Source organism: Salarias fasciatus, chromosome 9 (genome assembly GCF_902148845.1).
Source record: "Salarias fasciatus chromosome 9, fSalaFa1.1, whole genome shotgun sequence".
Classification (NCBI taxonomy): Eukaryota; Metazoa; Chordata; class Actinopteri; order Blenniiformes; family Blenniidae; genus Salarias; species Salarias fasciatus.
Window position 1 is genome coordinate 17,974,386 of NC_043753.1, and position 25,481 is coordinate 17,999,866.

At 45.8% G+C, this 25,481-nt stretch overlaps 1 protein-coding gene across 1 annotated transcript in view; it reads right to left on the reverse strand.

Moving 5' to 3' along the window:
• Window positions 1–25,157, reverse strand: part of LOC115394021 (macrophage mannose receptor 1-like) — a 35,694-nt gene extending 10,537 nt beyond the window's left edge. The window contains exons 1-22 of the mRNA XM_030099136.1: window positions 24,986–25,157; window positions 24,492–24,893; window positions 23,372–23,545; window positions 22,801–22,956; window positions 22,601–22,714; window positions 22,370–22,510; window positions 22,108–22,287; window positions 10,941–11,098; window positions 10,732–10,848; window positions 5,552–5,667; window positions 5,262–5,410; window positions 4,471–4,670; window positions 2,005–2,111; window positions 1,834–1,915; window positions 1,588–1,738; window positions 1,451–1,489; window positions 1,194–1,357; window positions 1,019–1,083; window positions 810–910; window positions 565–704; window positions 309–417; window positions 34–203 (exon numbers count right to left, since the gene is read on the reverse strand). Coding sequence (XP_029954996.1) covers window positions 34–203; window positions 309–417; window positions 565–704; window positions 810–910; window positions 1,019–1,083; window positions 1,194–1,357; window positions 1,451–1,489; window positions 1,588–1,738; window positions 1,834–1,915; window positions 2,005–2,111; window positions 4,471–4,670; window positions 5,262–5,410; window positions 5,552–5,667; window positions 10,732–10,848; window positions 10,941–11,098; window positions 22,108–22,287; window positions 22,370–22,510; window positions 22,601–22,714; window positions 22,801–22,956; window positions 23,372–23,545; window positions 24,492–24,893; window positions 24,986–25,055 — 3,105 coding nt within the window. The 5' untranslated portion in view covers window positions 25,056–25,157. The remainder of the gene's footprint in view (window positions 1–33; window positions 204–308; window positions 418–564; window positions 705–809; window positions 911–1,018; window positions 1,084–1,193; window positions 1,358–1,450; window positions 1,490–1,587; window positions 1,739–1,833; window positions 1,916–2,004; window positions 2,112–4,470; window positions 4,671–5,261; window positions 5,411–5,551; window positions 5,668–10,731; window positions 10,849–10,940; window positions 11,099–22,107; window positions 22,288–22,369; window positions 22,511–22,600; window positions 22,715–22,800; window positions 22,957–23,371; window positions 23,546–24,491; window positions 24,894–24,985) is intronic.
• Between the last annotated feature and the right edge of the window lie 324 nt (window positions 25,158–25,481).

The window sequence follows — 25,481 nt, forward strand, 5'->3', positions numbered from 1 at the left end:
GAACCCTCTGTCAGTCACAGAGTGATAGATAACCTCTTCCATAAAATAGCGACCATCGGGTGCTGATGTTGGGTGCCCTTTGGCCCAGTTGGTGTACTTAATGGCTCTGCCGTCTGTCCACACAAAATGCATTTCCCAGTTGACGTCATTCATGCCAATCCACAAGTCTTGGTTGTGGTGGAGCATCTGTGTTGTTAGGAATGCTACGAAGAAAGAAATGAGAAACTCATGATGGGGAAAAAGGATGAAACAATAAGGAAAACGGTTTTATTCAGAAAGGTGATTTCAGGATTCTGCACATTGATCACCTTGCTCTCTGTCATTCAGGATAGAAACCAGATTCCCTCCCTGGTCGTGGCAGTATTTCCTTGCGTCCTGCCAGTTCTTATTGTCCTTCCCTGTGACTATTTTGTAGCACTGTGTCAAAAAGAGACATTTTTAACTTTTATTTGTAATAATAACACAACAGTAATTTTCAATCCCAAATAAAAGGAGGGGGAAACTTTTCGAGATCAATGACTTACATGCCATTTAGACAAAAACTATATATTAATTTATTATTACCTTACTTTGGAAAGACAGCCACTCTGGCGCACATCCTGCTTTAGGAACTGTGGTTGGGACCATTGTTGTATTGATTGAATGGCTGCTTCTTTTACAAATGGAGGGGAACTCCAAACCACAATTGATATCATTCCAGTATCCTAAATATACAGAGTTAATGGAAATGTTCAGAAAATGTGATCAATGAGAAATTACTCTTTTTTGAACCGATCAAAATAAATGGAGCGTCCTTGCATTTGACTGACCCATGCTCATGTACATTGTGACACAGTTTTCATCGTTGTTTGCGAAGTTAGGCTCATTGTGCTCCCATGCAGTATACGTCACTGGAGTCCCATCTAACCAGCTGGAAATAGAATAAGAAAATGAATGATGCATCATCCTCATGACATTATTGAATGAACTGATCAGTGGTGATTTTCTGGAACTCCTGATATCAAGTAGATTGATTTACCTAAATGATTTATCCAAGTTCACTGTCATGCCAATGTAGTACTGTCCGTGTGAGCCTCTAGATATCTAATTGAAAGTTAAGATGACAAATGCTTTGATGTCAAACTTTTGCACACAGAATCTTTGAATTCTCATTCCATGTTGCTACATTTTGATGAAGCATGAGCTTTTCTTGCCTGTTTCCAAAGAAACTTCCTCTCGCTTTCTCCTGTGATGACGGCAAGATCACCGAAGTTTGTCCTGCAGTAGGCTCGAGCATGTTCCATCGCCAGTTTATCATTGTTGATGAAGTACTGCGTGTCGTTATATATCAGCCACCCGTCATCTGTTTTGTTGTATACTGTAAAGAGAAAACTGGCGTTAGGAGTCATTTAGAGCACACCAGGGCTGTACTTATGCTACGGCAATGATAAACAAAGCTAGCCAAACCTACCTGGTTCCACAATTACAGGCTCAGGTTTGGGTTCCACTCCTGAAAACATAAGAATCACAGTACTCGCCCCAAACGACAGGGAAATGCTTTATTTAATATCTGAACTTCTCTTTCAAGACTGTCTCTGCCAGTGTTACCTTTACGTATCTGGCAGATCCAGTTGTTGTAGGCGTCGCAGTGCCGATCGTTCCAATGCTGTCCATAACCGCCGTACAACTGGATCTCTGTGCAGAGTTCATTGTCATTGTGGTTGTTTGGTTCCCCGTGTCCCCAGTTCTCATAGGCGAACTAAATCACAGTTTTTTTGGGAAACGCACATCATTGTACACTGGGATGTCAACATTGGAGAGTATCACTTTCTGTAAAAGTGAAGCGCCACTTACAGGCGATCCATCACTCCAGACAAAACCTTCACGCACGCCACGGTAGGTGAGGCCTATCCAAGCTGGCTCACCTCTGTACAACCTTTGGAAAACAGAAGCACAGATTACCCGATCGTTACCTTTGTTTTTCTGGCCTGAATTCTGATGTACATCACAGAGTATAAGCGGCACCTCAGGTCATCCGAACTGTGAATGCTCATCAGGGTTCCTCCAATGGCCTGGCAGAAGTCATTGGATTCCTGCCAAGTCTTCTTGACGTTGTTTGCGTTCTTGTAAAACTATTTGATGAATAGAAAAAGATCAGTGTTATGTACTTCAAGTAGGGATACAGTCAGGTCAGCACCAATCCAAGTCGGCCCTGGCCAACTCGGCACAGCCTCCGGGATACAGTCAAGTCGGCATCAAAGCCAAGTTGGCCTCGCGGGGGGGCTCTCAAGTGGCCGAGTTGGTCGTTACCGATTTGACTGTGAGCTGCTTACCAACTCGGCCAAAAGCCTCTTTTTTTTTTTTTTTTTGGATCACGATGCGGCTGCAGCGCGTCGATTTGCAGTTTTTTGACGATGCACTCGGATGTAGTTTTTTTCGTTGTTTGTTTTTTGCCGCAGCGAGAGCGCAGATTTGCATTTGCACCAACCTAGTTGATGTAAACAGTGAAATATAATAAAATATTTGATAAAAAATTTAATACAAATTTAAATAAAAAAAAATTCAAGGAGGCTGTGCCTTCAGAGTGGGCAGAGCGGACGTATAATGAAACTTTTCCTCATCACAGCGAAACATGTTTTTATTCTGGTGTAAACTATCCAATCTGCGGACAAAAATAATGATTTAAGATATTTAGTGATTTAAATAAGCAGCTCGTGTTTGTCTGACTATCCGCTCAAAAGAAAAAACAAACAAACACAAAACAGAAAAAAAACAACCACATGAATAAGCTGTCTGATTATCAAATGCGGATGTCAAATTCTAAGACATTTAACTATGTTTCCCTCCTCCGTACTGAAAACTTTATTTTTCTGACAGGCTCATCACAGTCCTCACAGTCTGCTGCATGCACGAGAGAGGGTTTGGGGTTCACGCTGACGGAGATGCCGAAATGAATAAATAACCTGAGGGAATGAGCTCTCCGCTTATTCCTAATTGTGGAGACGAACATCAATATCAGAAAGGAGGGAAATAATGATTAACACTAGAACTAAAACGATTAACACTGGAACTGCCAGCATTCTTACACGCCCTCCAAAGGCCGCAACGGTCAGCCAGACAGTCATACATTTTACTGTGTTTTTGCGCAGGAGCACAACAGGTTGTTTTTCTGTAATCTAATGTATCAGAAATTAAGATAAAGAAACAAAATATTAAGCCAGCAGTATCAGCAAACCTTTTAATGCCTCATGTCTGCTTTATTAATGCCTCAAATCAGCTTTTAAAATGTATTTAATTTTTACGGTGCGCATTTCAGCAGCGTCACCTCTTTTACTCACACTCTGCGCACTCATTTCCCTGATAAACACGCACACACACGCCAACACACACAAAATAGTTGTATTATCAACCGTCAATAATAATCAAGAACATATTAAAATGAGTAAAATAAGTCTCCCCGGCTGCGCACCAGGACGGACACCCCCGCACACCGTCCCGTCCTCACCCTGGTCATTTGATTCTGGGACTGCAGGCTCCACGGGACAAAGGTATTTATTCAGAAAATATGTTCGTTCTAAAATTGATTTTTGGAAACGAAAAATACATGGTTTGCTGTGCTTTGATGGAGGATATAATATTTTACCTGAATCTATAATTGGCACCTCTGGAGACGCTGCAGTGCTCCTGCTGTCAACTACCGTGTTCACTGTTGTGCTGAGATTTATTATTACATTAGTTTATTTTTCACACCATTTATGTTATTATAATTTAGTTGTAAACTGACAGTAGTCTACAGTAATTCTCTACACCTGGAGGTGACGCGTGAGCGCTTCCATGCGTCACTGCAGGTTCTGCGCTGTACAAGCAGACACTTTCAGTGCATGGCGGGGAGCATAGGACCCGTATTTAGAAAAAGGGTTCTATGTTCCCCGGTCCCATACAAAGCGGGGAACATACGACCCTTTTGGAGAAAAGCGGGGAACATAGGACCCTTCTGTGGGGAACAGGTATGCTCCCATCTGGTCACATGACCAGACAGCCGCTCGCGCTGCGCGCTCGTAGCTAAGCTACTCGTTCAAACAAGATGTCAAACATGAAGCTCCGGGTACATCATCCACCTCTAACCTGTCAGTCACCATAATCACACAGTTTGTCCTCCAGTCCCCCGCCTGCTACGTGAGGAGAAGTGGCGCAGCCGGCGCGAAAAAAAACTGTGCAAATCGTCGCGCCGCAGCCACATTGTGATAAAAAAATAAAGAGGCTTTTGGCCGAGTTGGTAAGCAGCTTACAGTGAAGTCGGCACCGACCAACTCGGCCACTTGAGAGCCCCCCCCCCCCCCCCCCCCCCTCTGCGAGGCCGACTTGGCTTTGATGCCAACTTGACTATCCCGGAGGCGGTGCTGAGTTGGCCAGTGCCGACTTGGACTGGTGCCGACCTGACTGTAATCCCTTCAAGCAGCACAACTTTCACTGCTGTATTTATTTTCCTACCTTGTAGCAGGCGTTTCTGCCAGCGACAGGGTTCCAGCTGGACGCACAGTTCAGGGTCGGAGTGGTGGGTGGAACTGTTGTCATGTGCACACCCTCGGCCCCCTTCTTGCAGATATAGTTCTCCTTCCTGCTGCAGCTGATGACGTCCCAAAGCCCGGCAAACATCCCAGTTGTCATTGCAACACATCCCTGATGTCTGTCTTTTTCGCAAAAAAAAAAAAAAAAAAAAAAAAATATACATATATATATATATATATATATATATATATATATATATATATATATATATATATATATATATATATATATATATACAAATAAACTGAATTGAAAGATGTACAATGTCACGAACTTCAAGCATCCAAAAACAGGACCAGCAGTGACTCTGCTGAAAGCAGATTTAACAATCCCTGAATGTTTTTGTCCTTTATTTCCACCCTGAATAAAGACTCATTTTGTATCGTTTTCAAGACAGTTTCTTGAGCCTTTTTTAAGAGAAGACCTTATTTTATCTTGACAATGCTCAACAGTGATGCACAATCACATCAACGACGTGTCAGACAAGTCAACATTGTGTTCTCGCAACTTTTCTTGAGGTTTGTTTTCTCAAGTTCAAAATGTCAAGATATTTTTGTGACATTGTAGAATATTTTGATTTCAAAATCAAATTTATTGCTTATGTTATATTATAAACCTTTTTAATTTGTTTATATTTTAAAACATTATTCTACCCTTTGGGATTATTGGATCTTATCTCTAAATGATGAATGTTAGAAGTTTGTTTAGCTTACCTGGCATTCCTGCATTGAAATGAGTGAAGGTAACTTTTCTTCTCACCGTCCACTTGAACGTGCTTTTGTCGTCTGTGTTGGAAAGACCCATCCAGAAATACTTCTCTGGCCTCAAACCCACTAAACTCACCAAGAAAGCATTCTCATATCTGCAATGAAATGCACAGAAACAGGAAAGCGAGAAGGTAAAATTATGAGAAAGTTCTTTATCTGTGAATTTCCTTCGAAATTAATCTCAAAATTACAGAATTCTTGATTCTGTATGAGATCTTCACATCACGGTGCAATACCTGTCAGTTATATCCACCAGACTGGCCCCAGCCTGTGAGCACGCCTGCTTTGCCTCTTCAAACGTTTTTGTTTCCACTCCGCTGTTGTAACAATATGAACCGAACCTGACAGAGCCCTGAAAAGTCAAAACACTGTGATATCAACACACTAAAAACAGTTGGGTTAGAAAATAACCCAATTTTAACCCAACTGCTGGTTCAGAAAAGGATGAACCCCTTTTTTGGGTTATTTTAACCCAACAGGTTGGGTTCTTTTTTTGAAACCCAATTCTTGGGTTGAATTATTTAACCCAAAAGTTGGGTTATGCCAACGAAAATGTTGGGTTATTCCTCATCCAGCTATTGGGTTGCGCAATTTAGCGCTCCCAATAGTTGGGTGAGGAATAATTGTAATAATAATCATAATAATAATAATAATAAATACATTTTACTGCTGGTCCTTCCCAATGACTTATCGGGATCATTTTTATTCCATTATTATAAAGATAGTGTGGTGAATTTCAATGAGCGGCGGACACAGCGAAGGACGACTGCGTCTGATCTTTACTTTTACAAGCGCACAAGTTTATTGCTACAAGTAACTCAATGTGCACCAGAAGGCGCAGGCCACGTCCCTCCCCCAAAGGTCCCCCTGACCCACGGTGCACACATAAATGAAATAAAAGTAAAGGAAAACATGGCAACAGCACAGAACAACAATAAAGAAACACACCCACAACAAAAGGAAACACAGACAAACCCAAACACACACAGAAACTGGCCCGAAACAGCCCAAAACTGAGTCCCGTTTCCCAGGGTCCTTTGCGGCGGAACACAGCCTGCAGGGCAGCACCCCTCTAGCGCCCCTAGCGACCCCCGCTACGCCACAACAATACACTTATGCGCTCTGGCAAAAACAGGTCAACGGGAGATGATAGAAACTCAAGTTAAATCTGATACTTACCAAAAACTGGAACTCCTTTTAAGTGCCTTATGCAACACAGGTCATCGTGGAGGCCTTTCTACGCTCCACCTCTCCCAAATCCCTCGTTTTTCCTTCACCTTTTAATGCCCCTTTCTTGTTGTATCCCTCTCACCACATCTTATTCTAGCTCTTCCCTTGTTGATGGTGCCAGATATGTGTCTGTGCTCGGTGGGCAGTCTCAGAATCAAAAATACTTTATTGGTCCCACAGGTAAAATTGTTGATTGCATGCAGCAAAGAGCAAAGAAATGGGGAAGAAGCACAGCTGGGCTGATGTTGAAGTTGAGGAACTCTACAAGTTCCTTGGGCTCCTTACATGCACATCGCTGGTGTCACTGCTGAGCATTGCAGATTACTTGAAACAGAACACTATTACATCCGTGCCATTTCCAGCTACAGTGATGGCGAGGGACTATTTCAAGACTTTTTTTCTTTTTGTTTATTTACCTCTTATGTTACATTTGCACTATTTGGAACTCTGGGAACAGTTATTTGAGACTTTGGGTATGCAAAACACTGGTGTAACTCTCTGTATGATTTTGCACTGAGTTTGTTTCAAAGAGTTGCAGCTGACAAGGTAAAAAACGGCTCTAAATATACATGCTTTTTATTGAAAATATTTGTATGAGTATTGCTTTATTTCAGTTTTACATTTATATGTTCCTAATTGCAACCTATATTTACTTTTTCAAGTTCCAAAACAGTTGGAATAAATAGTAGATTTTTTTCAATTCAGATTTAATGATTTCTGTGTATTTTTAGGCCCAGTGTGTAGTTAGGTGTGAAGTAGGTCAAAATGAAAAAATAATTATCAGATCATATAGATGAGGTTGTGGTGAAAAAAAACATACCAAGCAACATTTTTTTTATGTGTTATAAAGGCAAAATCAAAAGTATTTCAAAAACGGCCAAAACAGGCTCAGACTCCAGAGGGTTATTACTGTAATACCACCAACATTGCTGTGTATGGTCATAGTAGTCACATACAGCATGCTTAAGTATTTAGTACCTCTTTAAAAGGTAAAGGACGCATTTTATGTCCATAAGATGTGTGATTATAAATAATGTTATTGAGATTACTCCATAATATACCCCCATCAAGAAAAAAATAGCTTTTTAATTAAAAAAAAAAAAAACAAGCCCCTAACCCAAAATGAGTTATCCTCTGAAAAACAACCCAAAAATGGTACATAACCTTGAAAACCCAGAAACTGGGTTAAAATAATAGCCCTATAACCCAGAAAATGGGTTACTCTTTATAGAAATAACCCAAAAATTTAACTCAACACCAGCAACACATAAATTGGGTTACCAAATAACTCAACATTTTTTAGTGTGAAGTATTACTCCCACTAAATTTCCTGTTTCTTTGTGAGACCTGGCTCACCACTGGAGATAACACGCCGTTCTCTGAGCTCTGCCCACCCAATTGCAGTTTTCTAAATTCTCCCCGATCATCAGGGAGAGGTGGAGGCCTTGCCTCCATCTTCAAGACGTCCTTTCACTGTCGCCAGATCCTTCACAACGGCTTTGATAGCTTTGAACTGCAACTTTTTGAACTCAACCTGTCTCCACCTCTTCTGTGTGCAGTGGTCTACCGCCCCCCAAATTCAATAAGGACTTCATCTCTGACTTTGCTGATTTTGTGTCTGGGCTTGTGGTCAAATATGACAATTTCATTATCTGCGGTGACTTTAATATCCATGTTTGTTGTGTCTCACAGCCTCTGTCCCGGGATTTTTCAAACCTACTTAACTCTTTCAGTCTCGTTCAAGCTGTTAATGGCCCCACCCACGAAAAGGGCCACACTCTCGATCTCATCCTAGCCCATGGTGTCTCCGTCTCCGTTAATGAAATCTGTCCCATGGCTTTCTCTGACCACTCCCCTATTCTGTTTTCTGTCTCACTACAATGCACAGGTAGTTCTTATAAGGCCCTCAAACAGGTTTCTCGCTGTCTCAATGCATCTACTGCCGAGCAATTTTCTCCAGACTCTATAGTCAGTACTCCTGCTGATGACCTTCTTTCTATGTTCTCTTCAGCTTGCACGTCAATTCTGGACACAATTGCCCCCCTCAAGTTCAAGGGCAAAAAATCTCAGCCCACACCATGGCTGAACGCCACTACACGTGCCCTCAGGCGCGTCTGCAGACGCGCTGAGCGCAAATGGAAGAAGGACCATCTCCACGTTTCCCTTCAAATGCTCCGCAGCTCCCTGACAGACTACCAACGAGCTGTGAAATATGCCAAGTCACAGCACATTTCAACTCTGATTTCCTCAAACTGTCACAAACCCCAGGTTCTCTCTCGGACATTGAATGCCCTCATCAACCCTCGCAATGATCCCCCCGTCATGCCCTCCCCTGCCCTCTGTGATAGTTTCCAACAATACTTTATCAGCAAGATAGCTGCACTCAGGCCCCCCGCTGCCCCCTTCTCACCCCTCATCCCTCCCCCGCCTCTGTCAGCAACTTTCTCAGAGTTTGAGCCCGTTTCACTATCCTCCCTCTCTGCCGTTGTCAGACACCTGCAGCCTTCCAACTGCCCCTCTGACTGTATTCCTTCGCGTCTGCTCAAGGATCCAACAGTCTTTGACTCAGTTGCCCCCTTTCTCGTCTTAACAGTCAACAGTATTCTGTCCACCGGCTGTATCCCATCTGCCTTCAAGCACGCTGTGGTGCAACCTCTTTTAAAAAAGCCCAACCTTGACCCGTTTACCATGGCAAACTTTAGGCCCATTTCCAAACTGCCCTTCCTCTCTAAAGTTCTTGAGCGTGTAGTTTACACCCAGCTGCAACTGTTTCTAAGAAATAACAACCTCCTTGAAAAATTCCAGTCGGGATTCAGATCTGGCCACAGCACAGAGACTGCCCTCCTGAGTGTCCTGAATGACCTGCTCCTGGCTGCGGACTCAGGTAGCCCTGTGGTCCTGGTCCTCTTGGACCTCACCTCTGCCTTTGATACAGTGGACCACAAGATCTTGCTGTCTCGCCTTGAAAACCTGGGCATCAAAGGTACAGTCCTGGAGTTTTTCCATTCCTACTTGTCTGGTAGGACTTTCTCTGTTCAACTGGGAGACTTCACCTCTTCTGCAGCCCCCCTCTCCTGTGGGGTGCCACAAGGTTCCATCCTAGGCCCCATTCTATTTCTCCTGTATATTCTGCCCTTAGGAGATATCATAAAAAAGCACAATATCTCCTTCCACTGCTATGCAGACGATATCCAGCTGTATCTCCCCTTTAAGGCCGATGACCCCACTGCTCTCCAGCCTTTGCAAAACTGCCTGTCGGACATTAAGGCGTGGCTGTCAGCAAATTTTCTCTTCCTCAACGAGGAGAAGACAGAGGTCATTGTGTTTGGCAAAACCCCTTCAGCACTCAACACCAACACCCTGGGTTCTCTCGCCAGTTACTCTAAGTCAGCGGTTAAGAATCTGGGTGTGTTCTTAGACAGTTCTTTTAAGTTTGAGCACCAGATTAGTGCAGTTGTGAAAAGAAGCTTTTTTAACCTGAGGACCCTGGCAAAGATTAAAGCGTACCTTCCCCAGGCAGGGTTAGAGCAGGCCCTCCACGCCTTTGTCACATCCCACCTGGACTACTGCAATAGTCTCTACACCGGCATAGGAAAAGCCCAACTTCACCGCCTGCAGTTACTCCAGAACGCGGCCGCTCGACTCCTCACCTGCACTAGCAAACACAATCACATTACTCCGGTTCTTGCTTCCCTCCACTGGCTCCCCATCCGCTACCGCATTGATTTTAAAATTCTCTTAACAGTTTTTAAATCTCTGCACCACCTTGCCCCACCATACCTGGCTGATCTTCTCCTCCCTTTCACCCCGACCAGAGCGCTACGGTCGGCTGACCAGCGCCTTCTTGTCATCCCCAGGTCGAGGTTGAAAACTAGGGGAGACAGAGCGTTTTCTATAGCGGCCCCTCGACTCTGGAACTCCCTTCCCCCCCACATCCGAGCAGCCGAGTCCGTAGGGATTTTCAAATCTCACTTGAAGACGCACCTCTTTTCGCTGGCCTTCAATTAGGTCTGAGTTTGCTTTTCTGATTCTTTTTATGAATTTTATGCATTTTTAATGTCTTTTTGCTCTATGTGAAGCACTTTGATGCGGCTAAGCCGTTTGTAAATGTGCTCTATAAATAAAGCTGACTTGACTTGACTTGACTTGACTATGATAATACTTGTTTTCAAAAATCACCACTCACAGTTACGCATCCTGGGTTGACGTCTTCCTGGATCCCTTCAGCTGTCTTGGTGGATCCTTTCTTCTTACAGATGTAACCGTACGTCTTCTCACAGATGTGATCTGCCCACTTCCCATCCTGCAGGGGAAACCTTCTAACGTCAGAGCTGATGCAGTGTTAATGTTGTCTAGTCCTTTCAGTTGGTCTGTTTTCACGGTGGCGGTTGTTACCTTCCCCCTGATGAGGACGCAGTCTTCTTGGAAGCTGGCGGAGTGAGAGGGCTCGCTGCTCAGCCACTGGGTGAAGGTGACGTCGGAGTTATCGGACCATTCAAACAGCATGTGGCTCCGCTGGTCATTCAGGCCGATCCAGAGGACATCAGTCGACACTGAGGTTCGAAATACACAGAGCAGTGAGTCATATAACGGCTAATAATAAGATAAATAGATCCACCTTGCATCGTTTAATTTGTTGCAAAGATATTCGGTAACACTTTACTTTAAGCACCCGGTATAACACATTATCAGTGACGTGCAGTCAGGGTAAGCAGGGGAGGCAATGCCTGCCCTGGGCTGATAGGAAAAAAATGAAATCATTTTAATAATTAGTTTTTCTAATTTTTTTCAATTGCTTTATTATTATTCACACCCATAATAGCACTGAGACACAACGCGCAGCAGCACTGAAACTTGGAACCGAGGCGGAGCAGTGGCTCAGGAGTGGCGAGCCGGTAGGAGCGGTGAGGCAGCAAGACGACGACACGGTTACACCGGTAGTGAACCCGGGCACCAGGGACTGAGGCGTGTGCCCGTGGGTACCGGTGTGCGAGGCCGTGCCGCCAGCCCAACATGGCCGCAGCGTTGCACCGCGGACCTCGCCTGCACCCCCTGGTCGTGAAGGCGGACAGGATCGTCTCCGACCTGAGGGAGGACATCCGCCGGCTGTCGGAGGAGCTCAGGGAAAAAGACAATCTGCTGGAGCAGGCCCGGACGCTGGTCGAAGGACAATCCATGATCATCACGTCCTTCATGACCACCACCGCTCCAGCTCCCTGGGCTCCCTCCTGCTCAACACCGGACCATCAGCGCTCCTGGGCGGAGGTGGTGGTGCGGGGCCACAAGCCTAAGTCCACTGTGGCTTTGCCTCCACTGCCCCTCTCGAACCGCTTCCACGCCCTGGCGCAATATGACAGCCCAGCGGGTGGTGAGGGTCCGCGGCCTGCTGCGGCCGCTGCTGCTCCCGCGTCCTCTGGCGGGTCCGCTGCTCGCCACCACGACACCCCGGAAGCCACGCCACCAGACTCCACTAAGCACCGCCGTCGCTCCGCCACGGCCCTGGATCGCTACACCCCGGCCCCGGAAACGGCTCCCTCCACCGCGGCCCACTCCACCTCGGCCTCGGAGAAGGAGCTCCCCGCCGCGGCCACGGATCACTCCGCCGCGGCCGCGGCCAACTCCACCTCAGCCTCGGAGAAGGAGCTCCGGGCCGCTGTCCCGGAGAAGGATGTCCCCGCCGCGGCCACGGAGCCAGGCCGCTCCCCGCCGGTCCCAGAGCGGCGGCGATCGCCCCGGACCGCGGCCTCCGCTGCCCGCCTGAGGCTGAGCTCCACCACGGGGAGAACCAGGACCAGGACCAGGAACACCGCTCCGGCAGTGAGGTTGCTGCCGGCGGCGTTGCTGCCGGCGGCGTCGCTGCACCGGCGGAGTGCTCCCCAGCCCTGGGCACTGACACCGCCGCCCCGGACACCCACGACGTTGCCCCACAGCCGCCCCCGCCCCGTCCCCTCTTTTCCCCCACGACACTCCTGGTTGGGGACAGTAGCATCAGGAATATTCGCTTTTTTAATACCATCACGCGGTGTATTCCTGGTGCTACTGTCCCCACGATCCTCCATGATCTCCCGGAGCTCCTGCAGTCCCTCCCCTCCACTGTCCGCCGGGTCATCGTCCACGTCGGCACTAACGACACGGCCCGGCGGCAGTCGGAGGTCACCAAGCAGGATTTTGAAGACCTTTTTATCCTGTTGGAGAGCTGTGGAATGTCGGTTTTTATCTCTGGACCTTTGCCGACCTTCTCCAGGGGCGCTGAACGCTTCTCCAGACTGCTCGGCTTAAACACCTGGCTTCAGCGCTCCTGCACAGCCTCCAGCTTTTATTTCATTGACAATTTTAACCTTTTTTGGAACCACCCAGCTTTTATCATCAGGACGGACTTCACCCGAGCACGCTGGGCAGCTCCATTTTAGCAGGTAACATTCAGCACACAGTTCACACATCCCCCGCTGACTGACTACCTGCAAGCCCCCCCCATCCACCACACGCCACACACACCCCTCACACACCTTCACTGCCCCCGGACACACCACACACTATCCACAGCATCCCAATTATCACCTCGTGCAGACACCACATCCCCCGGACTGTTCTTAAACACAAAAAGACTCTTTTAACAGTGAAACTTAACCAAGAGCGCACATCCAGCCCGCCCACCACCATTAAAGCGATACTTCAACATTCTGGCAAATTGGCCCATTTAGCGCAATTATTTAGTCATTTTGAACAGTATACTTACTTTTTTGTGAGGGTGAGCTGTTGTTATATTCAGAGGCGAGTCGGGGAAGGTTTTCGGGACGGACACAATGGAAGTGGATGGTATTTTGGTTCCCCCTCGTCAAACTCATCAAATACACAATCCAACAACCCCAAAACACTTTGGTGGACACGTTATAATCCGCACATTCACTACGCTGTGGAACACCAACAAATAATATTGTAGCGTTACGACACTGAAGCAAATACTGGGAACTACTTTTTCTTTTGAAATCACTACGCCCAGACAAGTAGTTCCGTCTTAGCAATCTTCGCATAAACAACTCAATCTCGTAATTTTGCATTAATATTTCACAGCGTAGTGAATGTGCGGATTATAATTTGCCCACCAAAGTGTTTTGGGGTTGTTGGATTGTGTATTTGATGAGTTTGACGAGGGGGAACCAAAATACCATCCACTTCCATTGTGTCCGTCCTGAAAACCTTCCCCGACTCAACTCTGAATAAACAACAGCTCACCCTCACAAAAAAAGTAAGTATACTGTTCGAAATGACTAATGAATTGCGCTAAACGGGCCAATTTGCCAAAATGTTGAAGTATCGCTTTAACATGGCCCTGCTGAATGTGCGCTCTCTTTTAAACAAATCCTTTATTATTAACGATCTTATTTTAGAAAATAACTTGGACAGTCTGCTTTTAACTGAGACATGGATTGGCATTGATGCACCTGTTATCCTCACTGAGGCTTCCCCACTGAGTTTTAACTTTTTATATTCAACCAGACAGGGTAAGAGGGGTGGAGGGACTGCTTCCATTTTAAAAACCTCATTTAGTGCGTGTGCAGTAGCTTTTAACAGTTTTACATCCTTTGAGCACCACACCTTTGTTTTTAGCAGTCCCCCGATCCTGTGTTTAACAGTCTACAGACCCCCTCAGTACTCTAGTCTTTTTATTTGTGAATTCTCAGACCTTTTAACAATAATCCATTCTAAATATAGTAGAATTTTAATAACTGGTGATTTTAACTTACACGTTGATGACAACTCGGACAATATGTCCAGAGAATTTTTAAAACTTTTAAACTGTTTAGATTTTAAACAGCATGTCGCACAGCCAACTCACAACAGAGGACACACCCTGGACCTGGTTATAGCCACGGTCTGTCCATCAGTGTGTCCTCTGTTGTTGACCTGGCTGTGTCTGACCACTTCTGTGTGTTTTTTAACATCACCAGTTTTAACCAGCAGGAAGCCCCGGTGAGAACAGTGAGGAGACGCTACCTTCCTCCTGAAGTGGCTGCAGATTTTATAGAGATTTTACAGAGCACTCCTGCAGTGATTTTACCTGCACCCTGTGATTTTATCGTTGACGATTTTAACAGTAAACTGAAGTCCAGCCTGGACTCAGTAGCTCCACTTTTAACTAAAACAATCAAGGGCCACCCCAAACCCCCGTGGAGGAAAAATGATATAATCATCAAACTGAAAAGAAACTGCAGGAGAGCTGAAAGAAGGTGGAGGAAATCCAAGTTGACTGTACATCACGACATTCTACGTCAACAACTCAAAATCTACGATAATGCAGTTAAACAGGCCCGAACTTCTCACTTCTCTCAACTTATTTCAGACAATAAAGACAACCCCCGGTTCCTCTTCTCTACCTTCAACATTTTAACTGGCACTAATTTTAATAAAGTTTTTAAGGAGCTGACAGACGCTCTCTGTGAAGACTTTGCAGACCACTTCAGAACTAAAATCATGGACATCAGGTCTAGTCTTTTACCCCAACAGGTTTTATCAGTGAACACAGCTGAACCGTTGTCCATGCCTGAGGAAACACTGGACAGTTTTGACCTGGTTGACGCGAGGACTCTTGGTCGAGTTTTCTCCCAAGTAAAATCAACAACCTGCCTCTTAGATCCCATCCTCACACCACTTTTTAAATCACTTTATGGATTCCTTGAGGAACAGATTTTAAATATCATGAACAGCTCTCTTCAGATGGGTGTCTTCCCCACTGCCTTTAAAACGGCGGTGGTGAAGCCCCTTCTGAAGAAGAGCAATTTAGACCCCGGTGTTTTTAATAACTACAGACCAGTATCCAACTTACCGTTTTTAAGTAAAGTTTTAGAAAGACTGGTTTTTAACCAAGTCAGTGACTTTTGTAATAATTAATAACATTTTAGAAAGACATCAGTCTGGTTTTAGAGTAAACCACAGTACCGAGACGGCCCTTTTAAAGATTTTAAATGATATCAGGTGGAATTTAGATAATAAAAAGCTCACAGTGTTGGTTCTGCTGGACCTGAGTGCCGCCTTCGACACAGTAGACCACCACATTTTAATGAATAGATTGAGTCACCTGGAGGGCTTCTCTGGTACTGTTCTTAACTGGTTCAGTTCTTATCTCACAGATTGATGTTTTTATGTAAGTATGGATACTTGTTCCTCAGGAACCCATGAAATTAGGTGTGGAGTTCCCCAAGGTTCAATTTTAGGTCCCATACTTTTTAATCTCTACATGCTTCCACTTGGAGACGTCATCAGGAGACACGGCAACAGTTTCCATAGTTACGCTGACGACACTCAGCTGTACATCGCCGTGTCTCCTGATGACTCAGGGCCAATAGAAACCCTTTTTAACTGTATTTCAGAAATCAAGTCATGGATGGCAGTGAATTTCCTACAGCTCAACCAGGACAAGACTGAGGTTTTAGTTATCGGTCCTGAAGGTCAGAGAGAGAAGATTTTACCAAAATTACAGGATTTTAAACCAGCACAATCAGTTAAAAACCTGGGTGTGATTTTTGACTCTGAGCTAAGTTGTATTCCACACATAAAAAACATAACTAAGATTGGATTTTATCATCTTAAGAACATAGCCAGAGTCCACCCGTTTCTCTCTCAGGCCAGTACAGAGGTGCTAATGCATGCTTTTATCTCCTGTAGATAAGACTACTGTAATGCCTTGCTCTCTGGTCTTCCCAAAAAGAATATTTCAAACCTACAGCTATTACAAAACGCAGCCGCACGCGTGCTGACGAGGACCAGGGGGCGGGCCCACATTACACCAGTTTTATAGTCGCTGCATTGGCTCCCTGTCCGCTTCAGAATCGATTTTAAAGTTCTCTTATTAGTTTTTAAATGTCTTAATGGCCTTGCACCTTCTTATTTAGCTGACTTGATTTTACCCTATCGACCCTCGCAGGCCCTGAGGTCCTCTGGTAGTGCCTTATTATGTGTTCCTAAAGCCAGAACTAAAACCCATGGCGAGGCGGCTTTCAGCCACTACGGCCCCCGCCTGTGGAACAGCCTGCCGGAGAACCTCAGGACCGCAGAGACCGTTGATATTTTTAAAGGGAGGTTGAAAACACACCTTTTTAATCAGGCTTTTAACTGACCTTTTATAGTCCTCTTATTCCATTCTTATTTATGTAATTTTATTCTATTTTATTATGCACTTTCAACTTGTTTTACTTTTTACTAGGGATGTGCGAGTACCGATACCAGGTATCGGTATCGGGCCGATACTGGCCTTATTTCAAAGTATCGGGTACTTGTTAAGGCTAAAACCCCACACATAGTAAGCCCTCCTCACCAGCAGTTGGCGGTAGTGCAACCAAATGGGATGCAAGCTGCCGACAAACATGAAAGAGGAAGAAGCTCTTCTCCGGAGTCGGCCTGACAGGCGCAGGGCTCCACTGCAGCGGGCTGACTTCTCCATGAGTCTCATCCAGAGCAGAGACAACAGAAATTAATCCAGAACGGCTGCTCGTCTCACCAAAACTCCGCCGGTGTGGAAATTATTTATATAAGTGAAAACGAGCCGAGCTTTGCAGAATGCAAACTCTGCAATGCTAAAATTGCTAAAGGAGGTGCGCGATGTTGTTCATTTACCACTACTAATTTGTTTAAACGCCTCAGGGCGAAGCTTGTGGGCGAGAGTCTGACGCTGCTGTGCTGGAAAAAAGAAAACTCCGGCAGCAACTCGACGGCAAACTCTGCAGAAGACCGAGAAACTGAAGAGCAGAGATCCGAGAGCAGCACAAATAACACGAGCAACTCTTTAAACTCGGGTTGTTCTATCTTTGACTTAAGTTCATAAAAAAATCATTAAAATTAGTAAATTTACAAACCTTAGTTTATGTAAAGTGTAAAACTCAGAGAAAACTGTTTTATCTTGCACTTAATTTCATTTAAAAACCTTTAAAATAAGTTCATTTTATAAAGTGTATAACTTAGAGTTGTTTGTTTACGTCATGTAATTCAGTTCATTTAAAAAAAAACTTAAAATTCAGGGAAATTGTTTTATCTTGCACTTAATTTCATTTAAATAAGTGTAAACTCAGAGTTGTTTGTTTTATTTTTCAGACTTATTTTGGACTTAAACATCATGGCATGTGCTGCCTTTTTATTAGAAATAAAATTCATTTTCAAAAATAATCTGTCTTTGCATTATTTTAAATTTTATGTATATAAAGTATCGGTATCGGTGAGTACTGAAGATGAAGTACTCGTACTCGGTATCAGTCTGAAAAAAAGTGGTATCGCACATCCCTACTTTTTACTTTATAATCCTATCTTATTATCTTATTTTAATTTCGTGTCATATTTTATTATGTTTTAGCTGTTTAATTCCAGTGTTTCCTCAGGGGGGTCCTTCACACTGGGAGTCGGTCCTGGTCCAACACTGGGGTTACTGTGCCCGGGTCCTCTGGTCCTGGCTGGCCTGGGGGCTCCACACTTTGGTGTGCAAGTTCCCTTGGTCTGTCGGGGTCGGGGGTCGGGCGCTGGAGCCCCAGTTTTAATTGACCCTCGATTTCCCTTGGTGTGGGGGGCCCCACTGGTGGTGTTTTCCCAAAGATGCTCAGTGCCACGCCATGTCTCCTCTGTTCTGTGCAAATTAATGTGTGTGTGTGTGTGTGTGTGTGTGTGTGTGTGTGTGTGTGTGTGTGTGTGTGTGTGTGTGTGTGTGGGGTGCATACTGTTTGATGGCGCGGTTTTTATTCTTTTTGTTTTTATGACTGTTTTTAATGTTCAGCACTTTGCGTTGTTTTTATCAATATGAAAAGTGCTATATAAATAAAATCTGATTTGATTTGATTATTATTTTATATATAATTTTTCACATTTTAATTTCCGATGTAGTAGCTACTATATATAGTACCTTTTGGTTTGAAAGTGACAGCATTTAGTGCTTTTCACAGCCCAGTAAAATTGACTCAACACAGACTCCTCCTGGCCAAGCAGAGAAGCTGCACAAGTGACTTCCTCTTGCGGTGTATGACAGTGAAGGCCACAACCTCTCCTGAAGGCACAGCGCTGTCTTTATCTGTCATATCGTCACAATGGCTGTGTTCGAAACCGCATACTTACCAACTACTCACACTAACTTATTGAGTATGCAGTGCGTTTACACTGGCAGTATGCGATTTTGAGTATGCGAGAAGTTCCCGGATGCATACTGCATTCGCCAGAAATGTTGAGTGTACATCGTGTGTTCACTACTCAAACTGAAATTACCCAAGATGCAACGCGACGGACAGCGGTTGCGCCAGACAGAACTTTCGGCGGCTGGCGGGTGTGGTGGTGGTGGTGGGGGCGCGCTTGGGTAGGGGGGCGGGCCCTGGCCCCGCGATCTGGGTCCGGCCCTGGAGGGCATGAGAAACTCTGCGCTCGCCGGCGGGTCCGCCGCTGGGGTGGCGCGCCGCACCGGGGGTCCGCCGCCGGACTTCCGGAACCGACTCAGTGCGCTCCATAGGACCGCTGGGGGAGACCACACGTCTCAGTCCTGCTGCCGAGCGGGTCGGCAGGGAGCCGGTCGGAGTGGCGGGGGCGGCCGGCGGTGTGTTCAGCGTTCGCCCGCCGCTAAAGCCCGACCGGGCCTGGAGGCTGGGCCGCTGGGTCGGGGGAACTGACTGCTGCGGCCACGGCGCTAGGCGCCGTGCCGGGCGGGGGGGGGGCCCCCTTGGCGGGTCCGGGGTTCATGTGTGCTCTGCTTCTCTCCCTGCTTCTCTGCTTCTCTGACACTTCCGTGCTGGAGCTGCTCACTGCGGCTGGCTTACATTTCGCCGAATTTTTCCGAACAAAATCATAAACAGTTGGTATTCGGACAAATAAACGACATAGTCGGGCTCTAAACATCCACTTTGTCGCCTAATTTACAAAAAAATCTCGATGAAGTTATACATTTGAAGAGTTTAGAGCTAAAGTGAAATCAGCTGGAGCAGGTCGATTTCTGCTCAGGGAGTGCAATGCATTGTGGATTATTATGTAGTATGCTGTAGTGTAAACGCTTTGCATACTGTTTGATGGACTGAGTAAGCAGGATGCAGGATGGATAGTATGAGTATGGAAGGATGTAGTAGGCAGTATGCGGTTTCGAACACAGCCATAGATTTGGGTTCGCGCAGGCGCAGTCAGTTTCACCATCTAAAAATCATGTACACAAAAAGGCAGATCGCTACCCTGCCTTTTTTACGTTACTCTGCAATGCCAATGCTCTACGTACGTTCACGGAGAATAATGCCACGTTCACACCGGACGCATTACGGGCGTCACTGACGCCTCAAAGCTGAAGCGAGTAAAGTGTGGAATTCGATGCATGTTCAAATTACACACGAAGCTTGCAACGCTCGCGACGCGCGGCAGCTCAGTGGTGGGAGTGGGAGGAGCTTGTGTCCTGTCTTCATGTTGACAATGGCGGGATCGGTGCATAAATCACTTTAGCTCTAAACTCTTCAAATGTAGAACTTTGTCGGGTTTTTTTTTTTAAATTAGCCGACAAAGTGGTCGTTTAGAGCCCGATTGTGTCGTTTGTTTGTCCGAATACCAACTGTTTATGATTTTGTTCGGATGAATTCGGCGAAATGTGAGCCAGCCGCAGTGAGGAGCTCCAGCAGGAGGAGTCGGAGAAGCAGAGAAGCAGGGAGAGAAGCAGAGCACACAGGAACCCTGGACCCGCCACGGGGCCCCCCGCCCGGCACGGCACGCAGCGCTGTTCCCCCGACCTAGCAGCCCAGCCTCCAGGCTCGGTCGGGCTTTGGCGGCGGGCGGTGCGGATCACACCTTCGGCCGCCCCCGCCTCTCCGACCGGCTTCCCGGCGACCCGCAGCAGGACCGAGACGCGCGGTCTCACCCAGCGGTCCTACGGAGCGGGCCCGCTCCGGGCGTCGCACCGAGTCGGCCCCCCGGTGCGGCGCGTCACCCCAGCGGCGGGCCCGCCGGCGAGCCTCCGCCTCTCCCGGGCCCAGTTTCACGAACTTCTGGCCCGCGTCAGCGCTCAGATTGCTCGTCTGTGATTGGATGACGCACGGCGTTGACGCTTCCAAAGTTCAATTTTCCCAACTTCAGGCGTTGACGCCTTCAACGCGTGACGCGCATGGCGCGCGTCGGCAACGCTCGAAACGCTCAGAAAGCGACGCTCGAAAAGCGCCTGATGCGCGTTAGGTGCGTTGAAGCTCGTCCACCGTAGACTTTGAATGTAAAAGCGACGCCCGTGACGCCTGCAACGCGTCCGGTGTGAACGTAGCATTAGTGAATCGGTCCCTTTCAGGTGACGTCACTCTGTTCCATTGTGGGATTGAATCGCCATTTCGCAGGCCGCGGTCTCACTCTGTGATTCACGTCTTTGAGTGCGGCATTATTTCTAAGAAATGGGAAGATCATGTTGCGTGATCGGCTGCCATAATAAGTCGCATCGACGGAATGGGAGCAGGACAGAAGGCAAGCTCCGTTTTTTCCAGTTTCCCACCTGGAAAAGAAACTACGGAGAGCAGACTGAGGAAATAAGGAAGAGGCGTCAGACGGCGGGGGTCGCAGCAGTGACATGAAAGAGCATCACTTTCCACTCCATATCTGCCCACATGGTTGTTTGCTCTCGACATTTTCATAAAGGCAAGTAAGCGAGTTTATTTGTTTTTAAGCAATGTTACTGAAAATGTGGTTTCTCTCTGAATGAGGTCACGTTAGCCGCTAACGGCTAGCGCACCTGCGAACTAGCTTCACCCAGCTGCGAGCCAACTTCACTTGTGAAATCCAGTCAGCGGAGGAAGGCAGTGGAGAATCACTTCATGCTAAATCTGTTAACTGTGATGATAACTGTGTGAATGGCATGAATTAAGGGCAAGAGGAGCGGCACATATGTGCAGTCGAGATTTGAGCATGTTGTTTTTGGTTGTTGCTTTCAGGTGTTCTTTCATTAAATGTGTATTGGGCTGTGGGCCCTGAAGAGAGAGAGACGTTTCAGCACCGCAGACAGCTCCGCATCCGAATTGTCATTTTCTCACTCATTTTGCGTCTCAATCACAAACAAGGAATGCGCTGTGTGGTCATGAGATATATTTGGGAGAGTCTTGGGACTGCTATTAAGTCATTGTTTAAGTTTTTTAATGGTGTTACACGATCTTGATTTTGTTAGAGTAAGCTGGCATTTAACTGCCTACACATGTAAATTGTCATTGGTGTGTCCGTCGCAATTTGCGACTGTCTGCCTGCCAAACCCTGGAGCTCATGGCACGTGCCTGTACATTATATATAGTTATAAACACTCATACGTGATCGCAATGCTTTATCACTCATTATACAGCACGATACAGCATAGGATTAGGGTTAGGGTTAGGGTAAGGTCCTGGCATTGTGATCGTCTATGAATGTTTATAACTATAGCTACACATGTTATAATGGCATTATAATACTTTATAAATGTACTTATAATGTGTTATAAAGGGGGGCTTCCAATAAAGTGTTACCAGATATTCAAATAGTATCAATGATAGTATCAATATGTATGTCTGTTGTAATGCTGTACTTTGGTCGTACATGATGTTTGGGTTCGTTCTATACTTACAATATCCAGACTGAGAGATAATGAAGCTTTGTTCCTCTATATTGTGTATACTGGCCAGATCTGCCTCCTCCTTGCGGCATGCAGCCAGAGCATCTTTCCACATCTTTTTACTCCTCTCCAAGTAGTAGCAGTTTCCTGCGTAGGGGACCCAGTGATTGGGGCAGAAGCTGGGCTCCTTGCCTGTGAACAGACATCAAAAGAGCTGAGCGTTCAATCTTGTGCTGCTTTGTTTTCTTCCGGTCATTTTTAATAAAAGTCCTACTTGGTGGTGGAGGCAGACTGGTTGAGTTTCCCCTGCGACAGATGAAGCCAAGTTTCTTAGAGCAGGCACTGGTTTCCCATTTTGAAGCTTTTGCAGGATTCAGCGTCGCACAGGAGTGCCCGGGCTCCGACGAGGGATGACCTGCAGGAAGTGCAGAGTGTAGTTCCTGAGTGTCTTTTTAATTTACCTAAACTCTAAAAACACATCATAGACCACCAAAAGGACACGTACCTGGAGCCCAGTTCAGATACCTGAATGGGTTTCCATTGCTCCACTGCCATCCAGTCTCAGACGTCAGGCTGTTCAGTCCAATCCAAAGAGGCGCTCCCAAATGACTTGTTAACCCTGCTTCACCACAAGCGAGAAAAAAAAAAAAGGAGGTTTAAAACGGCATGAAAATGGACGGGTGGTGAGAGGGGGTGGCCACGTACCTGAGATATATGACTGCTCATGGAGCTCCACGATGCTGAGGAGGTCTGCTCCCTGCTGCTGGCAGCTCTTCCTGGCTTGATGCCAGGTCAACACTGACTGCAAGTTCCTTTGATACTGGGCCCCCGTGACTGGCTCAGTGTCCCAGCCAGCGGAGTCTACATTCAGGAAAAGACACACCATTAAGCTACTGGATGATGAGTATGAGAAATAAGGGTCAAAGTATGTTCTGATGCTGATTGACACATATCTCTGGTTTATAAAAGACTGCGGTGAAGTGAAATGCTTTTATTTTTCAGCTGTTTTCCTGCTCCAGACTTAGAGCAACGTCAGGGGAAAGAAGGGATGGAAAGAGGAAAGCAAGGACAGGGCTGTGTTGACAAGTCGTGACAGGAAGTGGTGCTGTTGTTCTACCAGTGGACCGGAGCGAGGAGGGGTCAGAAACCAGACCTGTGAGTGCTGACCTCAGTAAAATAAAGCCAGATAACTGTGGGGGGGTGTATCGCAGTGACTGTGAAGTGCGGCGCTACTGCCTGAAAGAGCAAACCGGTCATTTTGTGTTGTGATACTTACCTTTAGTAGGACAAAACCCCCACTTCTTGCTCTTGTCATAGTCTCTGTCTGTGCCACACCACAGCAGTCCATCTGCACGTGCATCCTTTGTGCATTCGGAGTACCAATTATCGCCGTACTTGAAAGGAAACTGACAAGGTGCTCCAAAGGAATTACCTCCAATGGTGAAAATCTCTGAGGAGACACAGATCATCGATTTAACGTCAGTGGCATCGAGACTGAGCAAATTGAAGATATTTTGCTTCGTCATGACTTCACTTAGAAATACAATACCACTCTAATACTAAAGCAAAGTGACATCCTTATACACACATCTGTTATTCTCTTTGAGTGGAAATTTGAAGCTTGCATGTTTATGTCTTCACAGAACCTTTTACGTAATAAGTAACATATAAATAAATATTTTTTTGGGGGGAGATCTTTCAGTTGTTTTACTTGAAAGGCATTTTTCTGTACATATAAACACTAATACTGGACATGTTTTCTTTAAGCATACAAAACACTGCTATCAAAAGCATCACATCAAACAATAAAACTATTGATTCATAAATCTGTACTCAGCAACTGTTTGAAACATTTGCACAATATGCTTTCGCAATTTGGATTTAAAATGGTTTGATTTTAATTTTTTCTCCTTGACATCGCTTAAAAAAAAGGTTTAGGTAACACTTTACTTGAAGCATCCGGTATAACACATTATAAGTAGTTATGAACACTCATAAATGATCACAATGCTTTATAACTCACTGTACAGCATAGGATTATGGTTAGGGTTAGGTCCTGGCATTGTGATCATCTATGAATGTTTATAACTATAGCTACACATGCTATAATGGCATTATAATGCTTTATAAATGTACTTATAATGTGTTATACAGGGGGGCTTCAAGTGAAGTGTTACCAAAGTTTAGTTCTCTAAGATATTCAGCTTGGTTTAACAAAGTCATGTGTAACCTGTACAAACTACTAATGTCACTAATGTTTCTGTAGAATGGCTCAACATTTTGAGGCAGCCAGGTCTAAAACAGCTTCATGTTGAACCAGTATGTGTGTTTTAATACAAAACACTCAGATAACGACAGCGTCACAGCCTCCTTCATTGTTCACCAAGACTGGTTACCTTGAAAGCCCTTTGAGCAGAGGTCATTCCGAGTGCCGTATATCCTCCAGCGACTCCAGACTCCCGAGCCTTTGTAGATCATTATGCTCCTCTCATGGAAGTTGCCGTAGTTGAGGTGCAGGTCCTCGTCTTTCAAGCCAAACAGGGTGTCGTTCTTGCACTGCCAGTGCTGCAGGATGTTGTTCTCGTCGCACTCGGAGAGGGCCACCTTCACCCAGTCTTTGATCTCCGTGGCACCCAGACACAGCTTATGAGAGATGCTGAGGATGCGGGACTCCGAAGCCCAGCGAAACTGCTGGTCCTTGGCACGAGGGTTGCAAGGGACGGCTGTAAGGGAGGTTGGGCTCTCCACCTTTACGCACCTGTTGTGGTCAACGTTGTAGATCAGGAAGGTGCCGCTGTCTGGAACAGAACAGAGCAGAATAGTGGTTCTAAAACACTTCAAGAGCCTTTTGCAGAATTAAAGGTGAAGTCACTGAAACAATAGTTCTTACCGATGTCAGCAGTGATGCAGAGGACTTGCAGGAGGCAGATGACGACAGTAAAATGCAACGAGGGCAACATTATCAACACTCAGTGGTGAACGAGGCAGCAGAAGAGCTTTCCAGCTGTGCATGGAGCAGACCGATGTGCTCAAAGGCATGTGGCATGGAGCAGCAGTGACACCGAGATACGGTGCCTTCCCCTCTTTATCACTGTGATGGACATCCTGTCACATGAGTCCTTACTGCTGGCCACAGAACTGCAGTATTCACCAGCTTTCACTGACCTCTGGGCTGAGCGGAGGAAGGCAGGAAGTGGGAAACAATCTGATCACATTATTCAGCAAGAACATTCGTGAACCAACATTATCAAGGTCTGAAAAACAGAACATGAAGACAATGAACATTTTGAATCATTATTTTCAAAGTATCATTTTCATTAGATGTTTTAATTTTTTCTAAGATTTGTTTTTATTCATTAGAGATGATGCATCAGCCTGAGCTTGAA